The sequence below is a fragment of the Cavia porcellus genome, unplaced genomic scaffold, assembly GCF_034190915.1.
Source record: "Cavia porcellus strain 051 isolate PalLab524CR breed Dunkin Hartley unplaced genomic scaffold, mCavPor4.1 scaffold_21, whole genome shotgun sequence".
Classification (NCBI taxonomy): domain Eukaryota; kingdom Metazoa; phylum Chordata; class Mammalia; order Rodentia; family Caviidae; genus Cavia; species Cavia porcellus.
This window is the reverse complement of record NW_026947504.1, coordinates 14,565,204-14,590,570: the sequence shown is the minus strand read 5'-3', so window position 1 is coordinate 14,590,570 and position 25,367 is coordinate 14,565,204. Positions and strand designations below refer to the sequence as shown.

Below are 25,367 nucleotides of genomic sequence, written 5' to 3'. Positions count from 1 at the left end.
AAGAATAAGCACATTTCTTTTCTCACGACCATCCTTGTTTGCCTTCCTGTCTTGCTGAAGCTGTTGACATTTGCAGAGGTGCAGAGTATTGTAGGACCTCAAGTTGCACATCTGGAGATGAGGAAACATAGCTGGTTCATTATTCTCTCCTTAGTGCCTTAACCTATAAGCTTGGAGGCTGGTTTTAATTTTACATTTTCTGTGTTTATGTGTGTTTGTTTTTAAACCTTTTTCCCCCGCTAATTCTTTCAAGAAGACCTTTTTTTGAAATCTTGCACTCTTTCTCTAGGCCAATCTTCCTCCAATCTTGATGAGGTTACTTTGTGGATATTGATAAATTCAGAGGGGTATCTGATTTATCCAACTAAGTAGGTTTAAATTATATTCTTATAGAGAGTAAGGATTTTCAGCAATTTAGAAGGTTTTAAGGTAATTAAATATAATCCTTTACTTTTAGAGATTTCATCCTGGGTTTATTCCACAAAGAAGACATGTTTTGTTTTTATTTCAGTCATTACATTGTACGCTCTATTGCAGACTGCTTTTTACTATGAGAAAGCTTGGGGGAAGCTTAGCTTTGCTTGGTTACAGGCAGGAGGTAAAGAAAATCATTATTTCAACCCTTTTGTGTATATGATTAAGACAGTGTGGGTCAAAGAGGGAAAATAATTTGCCAAAGATCATATAGTAAAAATAGAGTTTTCTTTTCTTTTCTTTTTTTTTTTTTTTTAATAAAGGGCGTAGGACTCATTTGTTTTTCCCTTGCTTTTCTTCACACATTTTTTGCAGAGGAGGAGGGAAGAAGTCTTATGGACAAAATTATTCTTCCTCAACCCGCCGTCCTGATTTATATGTTAGAGTCCTAACTTTCGGTACTGTGTCTCATAATGTGACTGTTTTTGGAGAGAAGGGCTTGAGTTAAATGAAATCACTGGGGTGACTTTAATTCAGTAGGCTGGAGCCTTATAAGAGGTGAGGCTTGGGCACGGGCATACCCAAGGGAAGAGGAGGACCACCTGCAAGCTAAGGACAGAGGCTCCAGAGAGAAAGGACTCTGCCAACTCCCTGATCTCACACTTCTGGCCTACAGAAGAGTGAGAAAATAAATTGCTGTTATTTAAGACAAAAATCTTTGTTACCTTTTTATGGCAACTCTAGCAAATTTTATACAGAGGCAAAGTTTAGACCAGAGAATTTAATATTTTAGGACTTAATGTTGGGCATTCTCAATGAAATGAACTAGAGCACAAGAAACCCAGATAATTATTTATTAGAAACCATGCCATGCCAACAGTACCTGTGCTTACCGATTTTAATCCTGGTTTATGTATGTCATTGTATTTGATCTTTATAACTTGTCTACATTATAATTCTTAGTAGCTCCACTTTACAGATGAGCAACCAAAGCAAAGAAAGTTAATTTACCTAAAATTATGTAGTTATTAACTGACTGGCAGAGCTGTTGGAATTCACTCTCGTTTCTGGCTTTGAAACTTACTTGCTGCACTGTGCCTCTTCCCAATAGGAAAATTAATCCCAGTTGTTGGTTAGGAAATTATTACTTACAAATTGTTTAATGTTAAGATAAAGAAACAGTATACTCCAATGTCTCGATGACCTGGCATCCACTTGATTGATGAGACAGGAAATATTTTACTACTGCTTTTAGGCTTCAAAATGAAGATCAAGAAAAATTTTTAAAATACCACAGTATTTTGATTTGATTAGCGTCTCCCTGGAGACTCGCCCTTTCATATGTCTGAGTGAACAGTTACACATAATGAAGAATTAATGCTCTTAGTGATGGACCCTGGCTCCTAGACACATGCAGCATTCAAAAGATAATCAGTTACTCACTCTGGGTCTCATCTGTTAACATGCAAGACCAGACTCATACATCCATAATGTGAGCGACTTTCTAAAACTGTCTATTCCAGAGTTTTACAATGATATATTTTAGGAGTATTTTCAATAATAAGGCGTAATAAATATGTAACTGACCAAAAAGACAAAACATATACTCGCACACACACATCCTAAACTAACCTGAACTACCAGCAAACCCAGCTATGATGCTGTGAGGACACGAGGTGCTTTTAATATTGCATGTGCACAACTTTTTGAGCAGCTTCCTCCCTGTCTGAAAGTCGTGTTGTCTGTCAGTACCTAAATGTCTGTATTATGTGTTCTTGCATTCTGTCTCTAAGAAGACAACAGTTAAGAGGTGAGTGGGCTTTGTTTCCATCAGACACCAGGTCTAAGTCCCGGCTGTACAACTCTGTTGGCTCCACCTTCCCAATATGGTCTTTAATTCCAATGCTCATCATCATGGTTCATCATCGCCATCCTGATAGCTCAAGCATCTGTCCGCTTCCTGCCAGAACTCCCTAACGGACCTCTGTGCTTCCACTTTACCTACTCCTGCCTTTATTCTCCATGAACAACCAGGATGATCACTTTAAAATGTAAATCACTTACACTCACCCCATTCGCTAAGCATCTTTTACAGCACCTCAGATATAATACACACCACTCTTGAGATGTTGGGTGTCCTGGGCCTGACGTCCTCTCTGGGCTCTAATCCTGTCATGATTTAGCAACCTCGCATTGGTTGTCCTCTGTTCTTACTCTTGGACATGCTTGTTTCCAACCTTGACCTACTGTCCTTGCTACTTCCTCAAAGTGGGGTCAGTTTTTATCTAGGATTTAAATCATGCAGGTAGATTTCTGTTCAGCTGAGTTTCTTCAGCATGCCTTGTTTAAAACTTAGTCAACAGCAGTCCCAGCCTCTTCCCAGGCTCTACCTCCCCTTTATCCTGTTTCTAAATTTTTCTTATCTTTGTCTAAATTATAGTTCATACCCAGCAATTTACTTGTTCTTTGCCTTTTCAGCCACCACACAGCAGGGAATTTATTTTGTCCATTACCGTACCATAGAACTGACCAGGGGCATTTACAAACATTCAGTAAAGGAATATAGAGACTGGTTTGGAGTAGCCGGAGTTTAGGAAAGAGGGTTAACAAAAAGCTGGGATGCTGTGTGCCTGTGCTGATGGGGACCATGTCTGTGAGGGTCCTCTCAGAATCACCACTCTCTTGCACGGTCTGCCATTGGATGAGAGAATGATGAATGAAAGGTAAAGATGTGGGATGATAGGGCAAAGTGATAACAGGTGAAAACTTGCTGTGTGAGATGACTTACTGAGGTAGTACCTTGGTTGCCATTTTTAAAATACAACTTAATACATGTCACCGCATACATCATGCTTTAGGAGGCGTGGAACACTGGCAGCTGTACACTTCTGTCTGAAACACTTGTAAACAGGAGCAGAGTTATGAATAACTACTTTAGAATGATTCCAAAGGGAGGTTTTTCTCTGGTGTTAGGATGTTAGGTAGTGATTAGGAACAAAAAAGTACAGCTCCATGGCTTTGCAATGAAACTTGCATGCCTTTGAATGCAGAGAATATATTCCTGTAACATTAGCATGGTCTTTTCAAGTAGTAAGCAGTCCTCAGTGCATTCCAGAAAAGTGCGTTATGTGTGGAGCCTCAGAACTTGATTGAAGGTGAGGAAACCTGTAGCTACAGAATTACCCTTCCAATCCTCTGACGTTTGGGTTCTGATAGTTATTGAGTAGTCACTCATCTGTATTTAACCCAAGGGTTTGATTCATTCCAGGTCTGTCCGACCTCTTGAAATCCTTGTTCTCAGGCCAAATTTGCAGTTTTCTCTGTCCGTGTAACAGGGAGGAAGTTTGGGACCTGCAAGTCAAAAATAGTCCCTGCTTTCATAGCTACCTATCTTGGAAATGAAAGCAGAGCTGTGGGTAAGTAGGTTTTTAGGCAGAAGGAAGCTGGTGACCAAGAGAATAAGTTATTACCATAGCCTGGTTCTTGTGTCCAGAAAGACCCATAATAAAGTGAGTTTCCCTTTCCATTCCTAGCCCATATTCTGTTTGAAGGAGTAGGCTTAGATCCTTCCTGGAAAGTCGTTAAGGTACCTGCTAGAACTAAACTGAATTAAAAAGAAATGAAACGATAAAGGAGGAGAGTAGGTATTCAAGTGGGTGGTTTTGTCCCTAGGAGATTTGTGTTGTAGCGTTTAAAGGAACTGACATTTGTTTAGCATCTGCAATGCACCACAACCTAGGCCTGACGCTCACAGTGGCTCTTTGGCTTCAGACATCATCGTCCTCATGTTACAGCCAGAACTCCACGGCCCTTTTCATTCTCACCCTCCCGTCACCCTCTCAGGCTCCAGTTGGCTTCTTGAGATCTTGGCCCACAAAGGGCCTGACGAGGCTCCTTTGCTGTTTTGTATGACAGACTCCATCTTTGATGGATGCAGGCAGGACCCTAGGGGGCATCTCTGCCTCCCAGCCCTTTCTCTGCAGCGCCCTTTGAGGTATGAACTGGAACACTAAATCTACACGTTCTCTTAAACATGTCCACTGTGGGTCAGTTTTAGTGAGTTGCATAAGCCCGTGGCTGTGTGCTTTTAACCACAATCCCCAAGAAGTCCCCACCAGCTTTGAAAGTATAATGTCACATTGGAGAAGACTCCTTGTGGCCTCCACAAATAGATGGGAGCAATTGCCTGTTATTTGAAGGTGCCACTAACACATGCCAAGGCCACAGCCCCTACATTCCATTTCTGGGAATTGCATTTTGGCTGGCTTTCAGATTTAGTGAAAAGGTTTCTTGTTTCTGAAACGCAATGGAGTGGGAGTTTGCTCAGCTTCCCTGTAATTGTAACGACCAGTCCAAGCCAGTTGTCAGAAATATTCAAAGAGGAGAATTGACTCTTAAGAAGGAGGTGGACACCATTCATCCATGCCACAACAAGAGGTGATGTCATCTGCTGGTGTCACAGAGCTGGGACCAGAATCCAGGGCTCCTGATTCCCCTACAGTTCTTTGTTACCTTTGAGTGGACATAGCCATTTTGAGAGTGGCATTAGCTCAAGCCCATCCAATACTAGTTGAATGTTCTCCAAAATCCTAGACCCTCAATTCTGCTGCATGACTGTATGGTTGCTCAGCCCCTCATAGTCTCATGCATCAATTTTGCTTCTCCCTTTTCTATTCTCTGTTTCTATTAATGCGTCCTTTCTGGATGTTGTGCTTTGAAGCCGCAGATGTCTTTCGTATGTCCTTTCTTTTCTTCAGTGGCTTAGCCGATCCTCACCTTCCTCTGCGGTGTTAATGCATTTTCTAATCCATATTCTTCCTGTCATGCTAGACCACAGCAATAGTTTATTCTTTTTCCTTTTCATAATTTTATTTACTAAATACTTTTAAAAAGTTATGAAATGTCATGTGAATTTTGCCATGAAAGAAATAATCCAAATAAATTGAAGAAAAAAGCTTAAACATTTCCCTATACCTCCTCCTCCCACTGCATCCCTTCCTTCTGTTGTACCCAAGAGTAACAATTCATTACGGATCCTTCCAGATCTTCTGCTCACAGAAAACTTGCTAATCAATGTATATTTAGCATTTGATTTGCTCTTGCAAGAGTTAGATCCCATACTCAGTTCAAGATACAGACTGTAACTGTTTTAAAAATAGCCTTAACGTAGTAAGCCATAGCTTGCTGTATCATAGTTCATTAAATCATATCCTATTGTTACACATTTGGACTGGACTGGGTATTTTCTCTTTGATTTTTCCATAGCATTTGCACCTTTAGGTACCCACCTGCCCATGTCCTTAACCTGTATGATCTACATTATTCCTCTTGACTTTGGACTCTGGTTGGATTCAGTTTAGGTGGTGCCTGCAGGAGCCTAGAGGGAAGGTGAACAGTGAAGCAGGGTGTTTTCCCCGAGTCTTCCTGCTGGTTCACTGTGGGCTGGCTGCATGCCTTCACTGAAGGGTTCCAGCTCCTGCCGGGCAGCCCTCTCCATGGCCTGGCCCTTCCAGTTCCAGTAATCTCTCTCAGTTCCTCCCCTCTGGCCCGAGCTGCACATGCATTACATTTCCTAACCTCTGTCTGCACTTCTTCAGACAGTCCCTTTGTTAAACTCTCCTTAGTAATTCAGCTTGAGTATTTCATCTGTTTCCTGCTGGTTGCCTAGAGTGCTAAAGGTTCTTCCTTGCCTTTTTTTTTTCTTTCTTCCTGCTACTTGCTGTGAGTTTCTAGCTAGATCATTCTTTCCTTGATCTCAAGTGGCCATTCTGTTAGCTTAATGAGAGTGGATTCCTTTCATTTGCTTAAAACTCCTGTAGAGCTCTCCAGCTGACATAGGATAAAGTCACACTCCACAGCCAGCTGCCTCTTGCAATCTTCATTTCAGTGTTGTCCACATCAGGGACCCACTGGAACCCTTAATTTCTCACTAAAATGTATTTGTTGACTTGTTACTATTGGCTTTCCCAGTGACTGTTTATGTGGTGTCAGACCATGACTTAACTTCTGTAAGCCTTCTTGTCTTTTTTAATTCCTTAGGGATGATGACAGCATGTAATTCATAGCATTTTACTGAGAATTAATCAAACAGAAGGTACATAAAGCTTTGAGAAGCTTTTGGTACATAGCAAGTTTTCAGTCGATGCTAGTTATGAATTAGTGCTCCCCTCTCTAATGAGTACTGCTTTTGGCCATTCCTATGTGTCCAGATCAGCCATTTTTTTGCCATTTTTCCCAAGACCCACGTCAAACAAAGGCCTCTGTGGGCTGTGATTTGTGCTAGAAAGATTCTCTTTTTCAGTCAACAGACTTTGTTTTATAGAGTAATGTATTGGCCAGCTTTTTATCACTATGATGAAATACTCAAGCAGTTCAGCTTATAGGAAGAAAAATTTATATCAGCTCAGTCTCAGAAGTTTCAGGCCATAGTCTGTTGGCTCTGTGACTTTGGGCTTGGGTTGAGGTGAAAAATCGCGATGGAAGAGTGTGGTGGAGGAAAGTAGCTCTGCTTTTAAGCAGAGAGAGAGAGAGAGAGAGAGAGAGAGAGAGAGAGAGAGAGAGAGAGAGAGAGAGAGAGAGAGGCAGAAAGTCAAAGAAACAAAGAGACCTGGACAAGTTACACCCTTTAAAGGCACACTCCCCAGTAACCTGCTTCCTCTCATGGGGCCCCACATTCTAGGATGATGCATTCAGTTATGAATTCATCAGCAGAGTAACCCATTCATGAAGTTAGCCCCCTTGTGATCCTGTCTCCTGTCTGTGTTCCACCCCTAAACATTGCTGCACTGCATCAAACCTTCAATGTGTGAGTCTTGGGGGGAGCATTTCATATCTGAACCATAAGTAGTTTAGCTCGATAGAAAAATCTGTGCGTAAAATACAGAGAATTCCTATAATCTTGCTCTGGTATATGGTACAGTTGTCAGAGCTGATGAGCCAATATTGATACCACAGTTGACGAAGTCTATGGCTTTCATGGGATTCACTTTGTTGCTGATGCAGTGATGTCATTTGTCCACTGTCCTCTGGGACACTTTCACTACCCTGAAAACCCCACTGTTCCTTTCATTACCAATTATCCCTGCTTCTCTCCCCGACTCCCACCACAGATCATGCCTAATTATTGGCTAATTATATTACTGTCATATATTTTGGTCATTTGTCTTTTTACTTCACTTCTCTCTTTTTTACTTCAGTCTTCTCTGTGTTCTTGGCTTGCTTTTTCGTCTGTTTCATCTTCGTTTCTCTCTAAACCTAATATAGAACATCATGGCTAGTTGTCATGTTTCAGGAATGAATTATTAATGTTGTTTATCCTCAGAATCAAGGTCTGGGTTGAAATTTCAGGCACTTCCTTTCATGAAGTAGGCATTTGAGTTTTACAGAAGCTCGTGGGCTAATAGGCACAGAATCCTGTCAGATGGAAGCTTGATCTAACATCATTCTGAGAATGTGCAGAGAGCTTTTTCTGTGGGTTTGAGGTAAAGAAGAAATAATGCAAAACAAAATTAAAAAGTAATAAAGTACAAAAGTATCATATGAATCTAGACCAAAGATGGGTGTGGATTGCTTCTGCAAAGTACTGACTTCTCCATACTGGACTTTATATGCTGGTCCTGAGCATTGAATCAAAGGTGGATTAACTAATGGGCCACTTGTGACACCCAGCTGAACTGAGTCAGTGTGGTTCTGGGTGTGGAAGGCCCCTCTGTGGATTGTTGCCAACAGCATAGAAGGAGAACTGGAGGGGAAGATGATGTGCTGTTGACTGACCTGGAGAAGCTTATCACGTGGTTTTCCTGATATGTGCTCTGCTGTTCTCATTGTTAGAGGAGCTCTGATCCTTGCTGTCCCTGAGGATGGCTGCAGTTCTCTTTGGTGAAGGTCTGATACTTACTTTGAGAGTCGCTTCCTGGCTCCAGTGCAGATCCCTCAGCTTTCTGCCATGGCACAGACTTTCTAGCTTCTGCCACTGACCTTTGGGCCTTCCCAGTACAGATCCTTGATATAGACTTGCGTGAGACGTTGTCATAGGTGCTAGATCCTCCAGCTGGACTCAGGGAGGACATTGGCTCTAGGTCTTCAGCTGGACTCGTGCAGGACATTGCCATGGGATCCAGGCCCTCAGCTGGATTCTTTGGGTCTCTGGTACATCAGATCTCTTGTGCTCTTCTGCAGTTGACTTTTTGGGTGAATGTTATAAAATAATCCTATAAATTATGTGTTCTCTTCAAATCTATTGCCTTAAAAATCCTGACTGTGCAACAGTATCTCTCAGGCAGTTTGTATTTAATAATAATAGCTACCTTATGTTTGTACTGTTTGGATTTGACATTTTTGTATATCTATATACTAGTAGTCATAAAGTAGGTGTTGTAGCACAGTAGCAGACATATTTGTGATGCCTATTGCTTGTGAGCCTTTCAGGCACATCTAATCATCGCATTAATTCAAACACCAGCTGTGTGAGGTAAGAGTTTTTATCGTTACCTTACAGATACATAATAATGCCATCTAAGAGAGATGGATAGACTTTCATCTAGCCAAAAAAAGAGGTCCAGAGACAAATCAAATCCCTTAATTACACAGCAAGTTAGCAGCAAGAATGCTAATGTAACCCTTGATTCTCAAATCCCTTAGTCCTGGGTAGTGCTACAACTGCCATTAGTGGAGATTTCTGTCCCAGAGAGCAACTTTCCCATTTTACTCAACCAAAAGCCCAGTTAAAGATGTGCCATCAAGCTTTTATTTTAAATTCAGATCTGGAACATCCTGTTTTTCAGCAACCCATATTGACTCACCACCTTGCCTCTTTCCTGTGTTCCCATAAAGTTCTGATCCCAAGTGTGACCTCAGATAATCTCCTTCAGGTGTGCGGCTGATACCTGGGAGTCCCTGCCACTGTGCTTTGGGATCTGCTTTACCCTCTCATGGATCCACGTGAGCCTCTGTTGGTTGTCAGCCTGTATTGTTACATGCAGAATCATGGTAGCCCATAGTGTCTGGGCCCACACTGTACCAACAAGGATTACATTCTTTCTGTTACATCAGATTATTTTATGTCATTCAAGAACTGTGCGTTAAATACTGTTGAATTACATAATGAGAAATTCTGTCCCCTTTCTAATGGTTTTCCAAATATTCTAATTAGATCAAAGAAAATATCTGGGTATCTAATTCACACCTGCCTGATACTTGATAACTTTTTTTTTTTTTTTTTTTCACAAAATAGCAGATCTGAGCTCAACTTTTCTAGCCCTTTTGGAGACTGTAGAATATAGACAAAATTTAGTAATGTCTTATTGTATTCATTCCTAGGTTTACTATTTCTGGCAAGTGATGTTGATTAGAATTTACAGGAGTAACACAGCATTTAGTTTATTTAAGGATAATGCTAAATAAATAATAGCACAGTTTGTTCCAGGGTATGTCAAGTATCATGAAGCAGGTGCATAAGTGACTGAGGCCTGGGCCACTTAGACCCTGCTGACCTTCCTACAAGAGCAGAATGACTCTGTGGCTCTTCCTGTCCAGTGTTGTTCACCTCCACCCCACCCCACACCCCGCATCTCTCTTCTGGTCTAGTCATCCACTTGAGCTTATTTGTGTCTGGAACCCTATAGAGGATCAAGAGACCTTTATCAGGAGGCTGGGATTAAGGCGCCATCCACAGTTCATTCCCCATGTGCTTTGACCCGGGGCAGCCTCATCACTTGTCAGACCCTTTGATAATGACAGCTTTCAAATGATAAACCTGAAATTCTGGAGTGGAAAGAATGTACGTGGCTGGCTTTGATGTTCTTCTGGAAGCTGAGCAGCCTGTCTGCCCTGACTGATACTGCCCTTGGCTTCTGCTTCTTCTGTCTTCCTGCTGGCCTTACCTTCCCATCCCTGCAGGGCTAAATCAAACATGATAAACAGAGCACAGTGCCTCCCAGGTCCGCGTGCTCTGCGCGTGGCTTGCACTGTGAAGGGACTGCCTCAGGTTCACTTAAATCCAGTATGCCTTGGTGGTCATAGGCGTGTTTGGATGATGAGAGAGAGGAAGAGTGTGTTGAGACTCAACTGTGCAAGTCAGAGCTGTGGGATACCCAGTCCTGCGAACTCTGCTCAGTTTCACTGAAGACTTGAGCTGAAAAGCTGGACTGCTCCTGAGAGCTGTCTTCTCCCAGACCTTTCTCTCAAAGGCATCTTTGTCATGAAGGGTATAGGAACAGATCCATATGCTAAGTAGAAAGAGTGAGGATGGGACTGGTTTCTAGACCACTCTCTATTCCTGCTGGCAGAGAGTAGTAGTTAGCTTTTTATGCGGCTTATTTAGAGAAGATGCACAACCCAGAGGCCCATGAGAACTTGCCTTGTGCAAGGACATTTCAAAGTAGAAGTCTTGGATGACCTTGGCTACATGTGATAGGAACATAGGACAGTTGCTGAGGGTTGGTTGGGGGAATAACTATCTCTGCAATTTCCTTTATGGTAAGATCTGTTATATTTTTATTAACGCAGTGTTAATTCAGTTCCTATGTGAGAGAAGTATTACAGTAGCGCATTATGGTTGTAAGGAATGATCGTAATGATGGCAGCACTGTGCCAACCAGGCTTCAGCCCTTTACATATAATGCGCTCCGTACCCTTACATGTAATTTTCCTCATTTCATGAATGAGGTAACTGCAGCTCAGCAAGGTGAAGTTATTTGTCCAAACTCAGGTAGTGTTAAAGATAGGATTCAAATTCACGTCTGTGTCTCATCCAGACTTGCATATTCATTAGCAGAGCCAGGATAAGAACTCTGTTTTTTTTGTTTGTTTGTTTTTTTTTTTTTTTTTTTAGAGCTTGGTCAGTAACTTTTCCTGAATGACACTTTGAGTCAACTGGACTGTCTGAGAAAGACTGGTTTTCTCTCTCTCCTTTAAATGATGCTGCTTGGGGAAGAAAAGCAACAAGATTCATCTGTGTGTCCTGTCCATCCTGATATATGAAAAGTTGGAAGTATTTTTAGGAAGTCAAATCTAATTGCCCAGATGGGAATTTATTTAAAATAACCACCTGCATCCTCATCTCCTCATTTGGATTTTAAGAGAATCTTGAATCCCCACTGAGAGACACAGGTCTGTGCTTTGTGATTTGAATGCAGGTAACAAAATACTTAATTTTTAGAGATTGGTTCTCCATTTTATATCCTCTTTTTCTCTTTATTGGATTATAGCTTTTATTCTGGACTGCTGGAATGGCTGCAGACTACAAAGCAGATGTGTCTTGCGCACTGCGTTGCTTGAGGCTTCAGGCTGACTTGGTGGGATCTGTGAAGGACTTGATTTATCCTAGAGGCACAATCTCATTACTTTGGGTAGAGAGATGTAGCAGTTTAGGGAGTGTCTTTCGGGTGTAAGGAAACTTTCACTTACATTATTTGCATTGAAGACTTAGGGAAAGAAATATACCCAGTAGTTTTAGTTTAAGACTGTCTTCATTTCCTATGCTAGGTGGAGTGGGTCATCAATCATCTGTAAAATGTTAATGGTTCCTTCTTTCCTTCCTTCCTCCTTTTTTCCCTCATTCCCTTAATTTTCTCCATCTTTCTCTTATAAACTCAAATTTTTAATTTTCCTAATGATGATTATACTCCAGAAGGGAAAAAAAATATTTTTTCCCACATTTTAATGGCGCTTGCTACCCTGGATTGCAAATTAAGTCCCTTTATAAACTGCATTAACACATTCAGGCCATGTGGCGCAGATTTAGTGCACCAATTTTAGAAGTGGCTGAAAGTTAATGGAATCTTAAAGCTGCCTAAGGTAGAAACCTGGTCAGCAGTTTAAACACCAGAACAGTCAGATTCAGTGTCAAATGGGAATGAGAACTCTGTCAGAAAGCACCTTTGTCCTAAGATTTTAATACCCTCAAAGCAGAGGCAAGGAGGAAATCAGTGCTGTGGATTTCCTTGGCTGTGGGACTCACTGTCACCTAGAATAAGGTACCTCTGTGTGTACGTCTCCCTACTTGGAAAACAGGAACAGTAGTTTTCTTCAAAGTACTCAAGGCTTTTAAAATAATGTAACATACTATAAATAATGTTAATGGAATGAATACAACAGATACTAGGTTTATTACAGTTGGTATTTCTCTAGGTATGTCTGTCTCTGTCACACACACACACACACACACACACACACACACACACACACATCCTGATAGATGAGTTAGATATTACTGTCTACTTTGGGCTGGTGAAAACACTGAAGCTCTGAGAGGCTGGGTACTAACTCAAGGCCACTGTCTAGTTTAGTACCTGTCTAATCTCCCAGGGGTAGGGCACAGCTGGACCCCTGCTTCCCAGTTGCTGGGCTGGCACCCTGCTGTCTATATAAGCACTTGACACATAGCCTTTGATAGCTACAAAAGCCTAGCGCAGAGCTCCCTGCTTATTGCATTAGGGTCTAAATAGCTTCATTTTGGGGTTATATACTGTCAAGATTACCCAGCAGTAGTGAGGCCTGGTAGTCCATGGCTGTAGTCCCAGAATTTGGGGGGCTGAAGCAGGAGTATCTCCATGAATTAATTCAAAGCCATCCTGGACTACACAGTAAGTTCAAGACTAGCCTGAAATACATAGTGTGATCCTGTCTCAAAAAACCAACAACACACGCACAAATACGCACATGTACAGGCGCGCACACATGCATACACACACACATACTTAAAAAAAAATAGGTTCCCCCATCATACCCCAGACATAGCATCATTCTTTATGTATCTCATTACATGGGAAAGATTGGAAAGCTCCACAGTAGACTATGGATGCTTGACAACCTTAGTTGCCTGAAACAGAAAATACAGAACTCTAAAAAGCCATGTTAATTTTTGAAGATGGCATTTTATCACCTCATTGGCTTTGTTTATCTTGTTGACTTCCGATTCTAGCTTGTGTTCATCTTTGAGTTTTGTCCATGAGTTCATACAGTTACGTTTTGAATTCTAATAAAGTTTGGCTTTCTGTTGCCTAGGGCTGGTGTTGGTTCTTTCATACCAAGCCTGACATTCCTCAGTGCTGTTATCCAGAGTTACCTTTTAGACTCTTCTGTGTCCACTGGCTGGTTGGCCCAGGCTGTCATTTGTAGTGGATTTCCCCATGCATGGAAAGAGTTGAAATTAATCATGTGGGAATTCAGGATAGAATGGTGAAGAGCAGGCTGAGGACTCCCAGGGCAAGCATGTGCTTGTTATGGGTTCAGATTATGATGCTTCTGCTCTATGTAATGAAGACTAATAGCAACAATAGTAATAATATTCAGTACTTATAGCCCATGAATCAGAGGTCTTGTTAGTTTACTTAGTCTGAAATCCACAGCTTGTCTCTCATTTCTCTTTGGGCTCTGTCTGGATGCCTTATGATTGAGCCACAAGTTGCTTACTTAATTACCATTTGAAGAGTTTCCAGTGGCATCATCTCAATGGCGTTAATACCCCTTGGATCAGCTCCTGCCAAGCCTGTGGTATCCATGTGGTCTCACATAGCTTTTGCCTCTTTGCTGACTTGTGATCCTTGTTGAGGGACATGGTGGTCACACTGGAGGTTCAGTGTTGAATGTCGTTAGGTATTTCCATCTGAGCTAGTCTCAGCTCAGATGGAAACTGGCCCTTACCAAAAGCCAGTTTAGTTCAGCTTTTTGCCAGAAAGATAATGAACATCAGAAAAGCATTGATCTATGAGAAGAAACTCACAGTCTCCAGGATTTTGCCATTCTGAAACTGCTCTTGGAAGCACTGTTCCTTTCATAAACACACAGAACTGTGAGTGAGATAGTGATGCCAGACACTCATCTGTGGCTTGGTGCTGGGCCGGCTGATGGTGGCCTGAGAACTAGAAACCGTCAATGGAGCTTCTAAGAATACAGGTCTGGTGACTATGAGCAAGGAGTGAGAAAATGCACATCTTTTTAATGTGCACGCTAGTGTGGAAGCACAAACCTTAGACTCCCTCATCTAATTTTGCAGTACTATTAAAGCAGTACATGGAAACAGCTTTTCTTTTTTTCTTAAAAGTCAAACTCTATGACTTCACATAATTTTCTGAGTCAGATATCTATTTATGTTGATACAATACAACCTTCTTTGTTCCATCTTTAGCCGTTCCTTTGACCCATATGTAAGAGCAGTCTAATATGGGCTTCAAGAACTTAGGTACAAAGACGAAAAGACAAGTGGTTCTAAGACTGATGGCATCTTTGGTTTAGCCAAGAGATAAACAGTAACTTGCTAAACACATGGTGATTGTTCAAACTTAATTTCAGTGGGAACAGATGAAACTTGCGGGAAGGTCAGGTAGTGTACACTGGGGTGGGAAAGGGCAGAGAAACCCTTTGGCTTGAGACTTTTCAAAAGAGAGAATGGTTGCTAGATGGCAAGAGGACAAGGAAGAAGGTAAAGAGTATTTTTAAAAATCTTGGTGTCAGATAGTCTGATATGTGCAAGAACAATACACTTCATAGTTTTATAACTGCACAAAATAGAAGGCAATATATGATCTGAATAGGGGTGAACCTAAGGACAGAGATCAGACTGTGAGGGAAGCATGTGTGTTAGGAGTTTATATTTGACTTTATCGCCTCCCATCCTTGCTATACATGAAGGGCTTTTCTAAATAACTCTTTGGTCTGCGTCTTTCATAAATCCTCTGCCCTGGCACTATGATGAAATTTCCTGTTTGGGAGCAGGAGAAGCTAAGTGATCATTTCCTCTGTCTCCCACGGGACCCCGTCTCCACCTCTCATTCTCTGCCCCTGTTTACCCACTTCCCTTTCTGAAGCCAGAAGTCACCTGTCTGTGGCACTCCCTCCTCCCTAAACCTGTATCCTCGAAAACTGTGTCCTTACACAGGAGCCAGGGGGCGAGCATCAAAGGAACGGTGGTACTGGAGAGCTCCAAATGGAAGCTGCCTGCCCTTGACACCTCCCGTCCTTGTCCTAGTCCCTGTGGGCAGGTAGCGTACAGTGTGTTGACTTTGAGCATTGTGATCAAAACTGCCTCTGCTACATGAGTCTTCGCTCCTCAGTGTACAGTGCGTTTGCCTCTGTATTTTCATTCAGACGCAAACACTTCTGCCTACTCTCTTTGAGCTCTCATTTTCAAAGAGACAAAATTTATTTTTAATTCATTGCTTTTGTACATGCTATTCCTAATGCCCAAAGAAGTGCCACTTCTCTATCTTCACCTCAGTTGTGTCTCCTTGGAAAGAGTTTCTATGACCTCTATTTAAACAAAGCCCTACTCTTATATTGTGTGACACTTTATGCAGGTTTGCATTGCTGTGTTTCACTGACTTTCTGTATTACTAAACCTCTTAAATTTCATAGACGCAATGACTCTTAGTATGGTTTGTTCCCAACTATATGCTTCCTAAGTAGTTAATGATAAAAATTAAATAATTATTTGCTTAATTAGTGGGCGGGTAACAGATAAGTGGATTAATGAATGAGAGGGAGAGATGTATACATGGATGAAGTTGAAGTCTCTAAGTTGAGTTCTTCACAAAATCCAGCCTATGGCATTTATCTATGCCATAGCTCCCCTCTGCCAGGCTCCTCTGTGGTCAAACAAGGCTGTATCCATTCAAAGATGTAACTGTCCTGTATCCTGACTGTATCATCCAGTCTGGCAGTGATTGGTGTCTCTCCTGACTATAGAGAAAGTATGTATTCATTTTGCTAATAATAACCTTAGAGTTATTTTCATTGTTTCTACTTGAATTACATATCCAGATTTTGTATCTCATGAGTGAAGCAATAAAGAAATCCACTAAAAATCTGAGAAGCTCTAAGTATATAAGGCAAATATACATCTTGCCTAATTTCACCACCCTGAGATGAATGCTGTAGATATTTTGCCTTTTTTCCACTTGGAGATTTTTCTTATACTTTCACAATTTTTTATACATATGTGGACACATACGTAAGTATGCTGAATTTTAAATATAACATGAAGTGAGCATAACTTCATGTTATATCAGGTATTTTTAAAAGCCTGTAACTGGAACAGTAAATTGAGAAAACCTTAGCAAACCACTTTCCTTGAAACCTTAGCAAACCACTTTCCTTGACAGTGACTCGTGTTTTTCTTCTTTTCTAGAGTGACCGTCTCCTCATCAAGGGAGGCAGAATCGTCAATGATGATCAGTCCTTTTATGCTGACATTTACATGGAAGATGGCTTAATAAAGTATGTATATACAAACCTTACTTTTACTTTTGTACCTGTTCTCTTCAGTGAAGGCCTAGAAAAAGCTTTGATTGCACAAAATGACATGAAAAATCTGAATTCCATCAGCAGAAAAATTCTGAGGGCCCCTTTGTACAAGATGTATTGAGAGGCATTCTGTAGGTAACAGAGAAACGGAAGATGTGATCACTGTCATGGTACTGAGAAATGTGCACAAATGACAACATCCTAAAAATACAAAAAGGCTTTTGTGCAAAATGTCAAAGGAATTGGAATCAAAATAAATGATTTAGAAGTACACAGAGAACCTTTCACAGGAAAAGTTTGGATGTAGAGAGACTATTTAAACAGAACCTTGATAAAAGAGTAAGACTTGAGAAGGGAGGCAACAGATACTATTTGCATTTCAGACATGATTTTTAAATAGATTCCTAAGGATACATACTATGTTTTATTATGTGGCTTGCTGGTAGAAGCAGGGCCAGTTAATTATGCGTAAGTTCGTTACATAAACTTCAAAGTAGAACTTGATCACATACAGCGAAGTATACCACTGCACCAGTAGTGTAAGACCAGAGAATCCAACCCATCTCCCCAACCCCTTTGACCTCACTCCGTTTTATTTTTATATTATTCTATTTTGTTGGCTAGTTTAAGATTCCAATTAGAAAAGATCTCTTATTTACCTTTGAAAATTTGGCTCAGCTATAATTTTCTGTAGGCAGACATTCTCCATCAGGTTCCAAGTCTAAGCCTGCTTCTTTTCTGTGTTTTCAAACACGCTGTTCATTCATCAGTCATAGCAGTTCTGACATAGGCTCAGTGGAGATCAATGACTGTATCTAGTCCACTGCCATTTCCCCAGCACTTAGCCCAGTGGTTGTTAGCGCCCTGAGCTATCTTTTATTGCATGTGCACTAGGGGTCAATCGTTGTGTTAAATGTTTTACACGTCTTATTTGCTTTAGTCTGCCAGCAACCCTGTGAAGTATTATCTTCTTTTCTTGGTGAGTGGAAAGAGGCACACAGAGTAAATAACTCGTTAAAGGTCGGTATATTAATCAAATACACTGAGTGAATGAGTGTATAGTTACGTGAACAAATGCAAGAGTGAGGATGTTCCCTTATTTATAGCTGCTGGCCACAGTCGTATCATTGCTTTTCCTTGTTAGAAGCAGGAAAGGTGGAACCAGAGGCAACCAAAAAGTTTAACAATTAATTTAGTGTGTAAGCTGCAATTAATTATTTATTTTTCCATTGCTAAAATGATTATGCATTGTTGGAAGGATGAGTTCCCTTATTCAGGGGCTCGTAGAAGTGGAACAGGTTGGTGCCTGATGCTGCCAGCTTATTTCAGATCACGTGAGAGTCATCACTGACCGTGTGATTCTTGCAGTTGAGCCTTAAACCAGGTTTAGGGTCCATTCTTATGCTGTGCTTCAGGCATCCAGTAGAAGAATTAAGTGCATAGCGTGAATTTTTTTTGCAGTTTTTTTTAGAAAGAGTAGAAGGCTATTTATCAGGCATATGAGAGAAGAAATTTAACTGTCGGTTGTTAGGTATTTGTGTTTGTAGTAGAGAAAAGGCTGGATAATCTTGGACTTTATCTAATCCAGAAATATTGTGTATCCCCTCCAACATCCTTAATTCATAGAGTGTAAGAACAGAACTAATTTCCTCCAGTTGTTGCATACTTATATGCATGGAGGACTTGCTGTGTACAAGGTAGTCGATCTTAAGGCTCTGGAAACCGCTGTGTCACATACTGTGGTAGATACCATGAGGGCCAAAATCATTATGCTTCCTTTTCCCAGGGACTTTACAGTCTTTTAAGAAAACAGAGATATCAGTACATATGCAGCAGACCTAATATTACCTGTGAGTAGCAAGCATTAATGGAACAGATGAAATTCAGAGGCGAGAGAGGCCTGATGATTAATTAGAGAAGCTAGTGTTTATTGAATCCTAATGTGCCTTCTTTGAGCTTAGTAGATAATTTAATCCATAGAACTCTGTGGAGGAGACATTCATTGCATTTTACAGATGAAAGAATTGAGGCAGGGTGAGGTTCGGTAACTTAGCCATAGTTATACCACCTAGTAGCTGGCAGACACAGGATCGTGGATCTAAGCAGCCTCCACCCAGAGCACAGCTGCCCTGTTATTCTTATTAGATGTGGATGTCAGTAGAACTTGATGAGGGAGAGGAGAGGAAATGTGAGCCTTCAGTAATTGAAAGAAGGGAGGCATTTCTGTTTAAGACATAATATTATGCGAATTGTCAAAACAAGAGAAAACACACAGGCCAGGTAATTCTTCATGCATTTGGTTCTCAGTTTCTCTTAGGGGAAAAAACTAGCAAGGAAGAAAAATGGGAACAGAACAGGGCAGTGTCTGAACTAGAGTTATGACCAGACGCTGCATTTTTCCGTAGTGTTTGGAATTGTGGTGGCCCTGGAATGGCCCCGTGGTGATGTGGTGAAGCTGAACTCTTAGAAATGTCGGAAACATAGCAGTTGCAGAACTTGGAGTCTGACAGGCCAGTGGTAGGCTGCTTAGTGCACAGAGAGAGAACATTTCTGGCTGGCTGTGTACGTAAGAGGAAGTAATCATGCCATTAGCAACAGGGCACCTATGTACCTAACATAGGAAATATTTAAGGATAATGTAGCAGCTGTGGATCCTGTGTGTATCAGAAATCTGCATTGTCGAGTTTGAACAGCTGTTTAAATCAAGGGTGTAAAATCACATTAAAAACTAAGCAATGAAGGCTGATCTGTAAGTCACATTGTGCAGGAAGTACAAGTTCCTTGCACAATATACCTATTGACTGGCTTCCCCCTGAGTCTGCCCCGCTTCTCTGTGGGATGCTCTGGAGCTCCCTTGGCCATGGTGTGTCTCAGGGAGGTTGTCAGAGTCTCCCTCCTTGGCTTGAAGCGTCTGCTGAGACCCTGACCTCACAGATGCAGCTGGTACCAGAGGCATCTTCATCTTTGACTTCCTCCATGTAAATCTGCTGTGATGTGTGCTTGATGATAAGTCATCAAAAGGCAGTGCTAGGTGTGAAGACTGAGATAGTAATAGGTCTGGGCAGAGTTCTTTTCTTAGAAATATGTATAGCCTGCTTAGAAGATAACTGCTAAGTTCCCATATGTGTTCCTGCAGTGACTCCATATTTTCCTCTCTCTCCATAATTTCATACTCTTTAGCACCTTTCCCAGTGTTACTCCCCACCTTCAACATAATGATGAACAAAATGAATGGAATAATTAATACACTTTTTTAATCCCAAAAATTCCCATCACATACAGTGTATTCCAGATAGCAACAAACCTCCGGGGTTATAGTATAAAAGTAGGGTACATAGTCTCAAAAAGGGTATTTTTCTGTCAATATACACACCTGTCTTCATATCCCCATATCAAATTATTTTGTATCAATAAAAACATAGCTTTGTTTTGAAATTGCTAGACTTGTGAGTCATTTGCAGACTAGTTTGAAAAGTGTACTGAAGTGTTCCAAATCCTTCTAATACTATATTTGTCTTGAGAATTGCTCTTTTCAACTACCAGTTGTTTTTCTGTCTTTCCAGGCAAATTGGAGACAATCTGATTGTCCCTGGAGGAGTGAAGACCATCGAAGCCAACGGGAAGATGGTGATCCCTGGGGGCATTGATGTCCACACCCACTTTCAGATGCCGTACAAGGGGATGACCACAGTCGATGACTTCTTTCAGGGCACAAAGGCTGCCTTAGCAGGCGGCACCACTATGATCAGTAAGACCTCAGATTTTACATTCTTAATGCCCAGAGGCATGTTGTCAGCATAGCTGCTAACCACAGTGCATCCACTGATATCTTGTATACTCCTCTAAAATTGCTTTATAGATTTTCTAGCTCAGAGGACCTGAGCAAAGCAGGTGGTTCTGGGGAAATGGCTGCTCACTGTAACTGCGTGAAGGAGATTCAAGAAGTGCACAAGCCAAGGGAAAGAAAACTTACAGAAATGATAACGAGGACTTACAGTTCTTGGGAAATTAGTGGGCTTCAGTGGAATTAGTGCTGTCTGACCAATTTGTACCTTTGAGATTGGACAAACTGTGTAATGTTTTGATTTCCTTTGGTTTCATTTCTGGCAAGTTGGAATTCCAGAGAAATCTAGGGAGCTGCATGCCAGTGGATTACTGAACTGATGGCATGCCAGGGCTGTCCTTCCTATCCCAAAGGACTCTCAGTGAATTGGGTCCTGTCTCAGTGCTGAGCCCAAACATGGTCATCCAGAGTACTGTTTATTTTAACATCACATACATCCACCCACGCTGTCTCATTATCCTTAAATATTCCCTACGTAGGTACCCAGGTGCCCTGCTCTACAATCTGAGCTGTAGAATAGCCCACTGTCTTGAAGTCCTTTTGACAGGAGCACTGGCACGGTTTAGCTTCAGCTCTTGAGAGCTGAGGAAACTCGCAGCAGGGCCATAAAAGGTGCAGTCCAGGGAGACCAAAGCATGTCTCCAGCTGAAGGGAGGAAGCCAGCTGACTTCTCAGCAACTGCCTGCCCATGACAGTCCCAGTATTGTTCCAGAAATGGATAATGTGGCTACATTCACTTGGTCTGCAGTGAGTGCCACAGCGCTGCCATTGATAGAAGCATGAGGAAACATGATATTGGTCTGGCTGTCTGAAAGCAAATCAAGGAATTGGACCTGCGCAGCATCCCTCAGATGCCTGTTACACTTGGTCTCCTACCTTGGGGAGGGAGCAGCAGGAAAGTCAGGTCCAGGTGATTAGAGTGAAGCTTACTAGGAACCACAAAAGCATTCATGTCTTTCACGGTTAACTTAGAAACCCCAGATGTGCAAAAAAGAAAAGAAACCTTGTAATCCCACATCACTGTTAGAATTGGCTATACACTATACATGTATTTTTCCCATTTAACAAAAATAGCACCCCGATATTTGTACAGTACACTATTTATCCTGTCATTTTCACTCCATTACATGTCACAAATATCTTTCCGCTCATTTATGTTTACTCTACCACAACATTTCAAATGGATCATCACTTTATGAAGGCATCACGATTTACATAGTTAACTGCATTTCCCTAGTGTAAAGAGTCCAGTTTGTTCCAATTTTTCACTTACATAAATATGGTAGCATATATCATTAAAATCAAGATTTTGTATCTATCCACACCTATTTCTGTGGGAATAATTCTTGGGCGCGGAAATGATTATTAAGGTGTGAAAAACATCCAGACTTCTTATGTGCATTTCAAAGTTGTTCTCAGGAAAGTTGTACCAATTCACACTTTTGTCTTAGCGTAGGAGGGAACTGTGAGAGTATAACTTTTATGTTATCCTCGCAGCTACAGAGGTGATCATTTAAAAAAATATATTATCCACAAATGCAAGAAAAAGAGTAGTTTCGAGCTCAAAGACACTGAATACTTACCAGAAATGTTGCATAGAAATGAGATCTGTAGCCTCAGTGTTAGATTTGCCTAACTGATGGGAGTTTATCAAAAAGAAGTAAGGTTTACTGATTCTTGTGCCTGGCATAACTTTAAAAGCCATCCTTCCCCCGGGAAGAGGATCCAACTTCTATCACTGGCAGTCACACAGCCCTGTAATGACAATGTATAGTGAGGAAGCAGTCCTTGATGGGCAGCATTTTCTGAGCATATACTATGTGCCAGCCATGGGTAGAGCGCTTTACATGGATTTTTCTATTAAATTGTGTGACAAACTCATAAGGAAAGCACCATTGTAGTTGTCCACCCCTACATGGCTCTTGTTTTAAAGAGAAAAAAACTGAAGTTTAAACTGGTTGTTTTTACCAGATCTCATAGCTAAAAAACATTTAAATCATCAGTATCCTGAAAGCTACCAGAGAACATTTTCTCGTTTAATAGCAAGTTCAAGAAGTAGGGATTGTGCCATTATAGCTAAGCTAGCAACAGGAGCTGGCCTGGGCAGGGGGAGAAAAGCCATGTCGGAGTCACCCACTTGGCCCTCTGTCATTCAGTTGATCATGTGGTGCCTGAGCCTGAGTCCAGCCTGACCGAGGCCTTTGAGAAGTGGCGCGAGTGGGCTGATGGGAAGAGCTGCTGTGACTATGCCTTGCACGTGGACATCACCCACTGGAACGACAGCGTCAAGCAGGAAGTGCAGAACCTCATCAAGGACAAAGGTGAATCTGAGCATGCATGTCCTCCCATCTCCTCCCTTGGCATCTCCTCACCCATCCTGCCTCCACCATCGGTTCATTTCAGTATTGCTTGCAGTCGAAAGCATTAAGTTTGAGTGCTGGATGTAGGGTTCCACTTTGTACCAGGCGCTTGATGGAGTGTCAGTGACCTCTTACAGGATCCTTGTGAGCTAAAAATTGCTACTCCCACTTTGTAGGTGATGAAGCTCTGAGTCAGATTGACTGCCTAAGATCATAGAGTTAGTAAGGAATGGACCTACCCAAAGGGGATATTCCTCATTTCTCTGCAATGTTCCTCATTTTTTAGAAGAAGACACAGAGGTTCACATTAGCTGAGGCTAATGTATCCTACAGAAGGTCACCCGGGCAGAAGATAATGAGATTAGGAATTTTAGAGCTCTATCATTTTTACTCTAGAGAGCAAACCATTGTTCTAACATAACATTGACGTTCTCAGAAAAATATCACACATTTCTAGTTGCTTCTCAGGCCAAAAGTTTAGGCCATAAAAATATGTTCCTGTGTGTACCAGAGGTGAGGTTTGCAAGGACGTTTCCTCTCAAAAGTACATGATTTAGGCCCATTATTTTCTTACCTTTCTGTTGTCTATTTATTGCTTTCTGTGTTTTGCTCAGCAGATACTTAACACTCAGGCCACTGGAGTATTGCTAGGTCATGACCTCTACTGGGCCTCCAGTTCCATGAAGAACAATAGGATAAATGCCACACAATGCAAGAGCTGTCATCATATAGGAGTCCAGACTCTCATGCTAGGAGTTCCATAAAAGAGCTCGCCCCTGAGGTGCAGGCAAAGGATGACTCATCAGAGCATGAATTTCTCTCTCTTCATCCCTCTTTTTACCCTACAAGTCCTGTACAATTCTCAGTGACACAGAAGTCAGATTAACTCCCTCTTTTCTTTCTGTATCTTCTTTTACACTTGGCATATCAATTGGAGTAGAAAAGTAAATGGCTTTAACAAGTACATAGGGCCTGGGTCATTCCACGGATAACAGGGAAGCTTTTGGGAGGAGAAGTCTGGGCACCGCTGCCCTGAGCCGAACCATTCTGGTTAAAGCTGTTCTCAAACTGTAATCCATTTTTGGCTTGAAACACTGTGGGTTGAAATGGCCCTAATGGTAGGAGACCAAAATTGTCTTCCTTTCCTCAAAATGATTCCCTGTTCCCCATATCCACCTATTTATTTTGGGTGAAAATTTAATTTTCCTTATAACCCTGGCAAGGCAAAACTTACTCTGTACCCACTTGCTCTGTTAGTTCTCTGAGGTCAGGTCCACGTTTTTTTTTGTTTTTTTGTTTTTTTTTTTCTTTTTTAACACTTGACATTCACGTGAATTTGTTTCAATTGAAGCAGTTCTTCATTTAGAGACCATATCATTGTGTTACAAAAATCACAAGGAATATTTCTATCTTAACAAATCAGATTTGTCTTTGGACTTTCCTCTTTAAACAAAATGCAGAGAATGGAGGGACATTTAATTTATTTACAGAAAATAATATCAGTGAGAGAATGGACTTTAGCACCTGCCAGCATTTTGGAGCAGGTTTTAGGGAGCTTATTTTTATTTTTTCATGCTCTGTGAAGTCGTAGTATAGTATGATGTAAGGCATTGTGAGTTTTCTATTTTAAAGAGGAGAAAAATAAGAGCAGGCAGATACATACTTCAGATTCCAAGCTCACTGCACTATGTGCAGGGCTCCTATTGTGCAGCCCCAGCTCGTGCTGCCTCCAGCAGTATCCAAATGGATGGAAAGATGGAGAGAGTGTCTAGGGCCCTTTCTCTTAGCTGAGGTCTAGTATGTAACATCTATAACTTGAGGAGAGGAGCCAATGAAAGCAAGAACGTGGGAGACTCTTCCTACCAGGTCCAGCCCTCAGTGGCCAACCTGTTCTGGCCAGGCCCTGCTTCCTAACCTTGAATTTAGCAATAGTGACCCTGTTAGTCAATCACCCTTTAAATACCCTGCCCTTGACTGCGTGAGGCTTTAGGAGGACATCCGGATATAAACCACAATAGAGGAAGTGAGGAATAGGTACAGAATAAGGGACCCTCTACAGTCACATCACTTAGGATCTATTGATTTTCTGGGGTAGGAGTCGGGTGGTAAAATGTTCTTGGAGACTTCAAATTATTTGGGATAGGTGCTAAGTAATGTGCCAGGCCCCGTGGGTGGTAGGAGCGGAGATCAGGAGAGAAAGTGGTTGCGTTAACATTATCTTTCTCCTATGTTTGTCCTCTTCTTTGTCTTGCAGGGGTTAACTCCTTCATGGTTTACATGGCCTACAAGGATTTGTACCAAGTGTCCAACACCGAGGTAACAAGCCCTATGCTGTGAGGTTTTGGGTATCTGATGGGTTTCCTTTTGTTGCTGAATATCTTGGCCCTTTCATCATGAGTCACTGTGGTCAGTGAGGGACACCAGACCACTGGGCCAAAGTACTTCTCAAAGCCTTTGCCATCCCGTGGCTTTGTAAATAAGATAATGGGCAGAGTGCCACTGACCAG

At 41.6% G+C, this 25,367-nt stretch overlaps 1 protein-coding gene across 2 annotated transcripts in view; it reads left to right on the top strand.

The window, feature by feature from the left end:
* The window catches only part of Dpysl3 (dihydropyrimidinase like 3), a 107,073-nt gene that overhangs the window by 59,319 nt on the left and 22,387 nt on the right, over positions 1–25,367 (top strand). For both annotated transcript variants that reach the window (XM_003477319.5, XM_005006978.4), the window contains exons 2-5: positions 16,541–16,629; positions 20,220–20,404; positions 22,657–22,821; positions 25,115–25,176. In XM_003477319.5, coding sequence (XP_003477367.1) covers positions 16,541–16,629; positions 20,220–20,404; positions 22,657–22,821; positions 25,115–25,176 — 501 coding nt within the window. The remainder of the gene's footprint in view (positions 1–16,540; positions 16,630–20,219; positions 20,405–22,656; positions 22,822–25,114; positions 25,177–25,367) is intronic.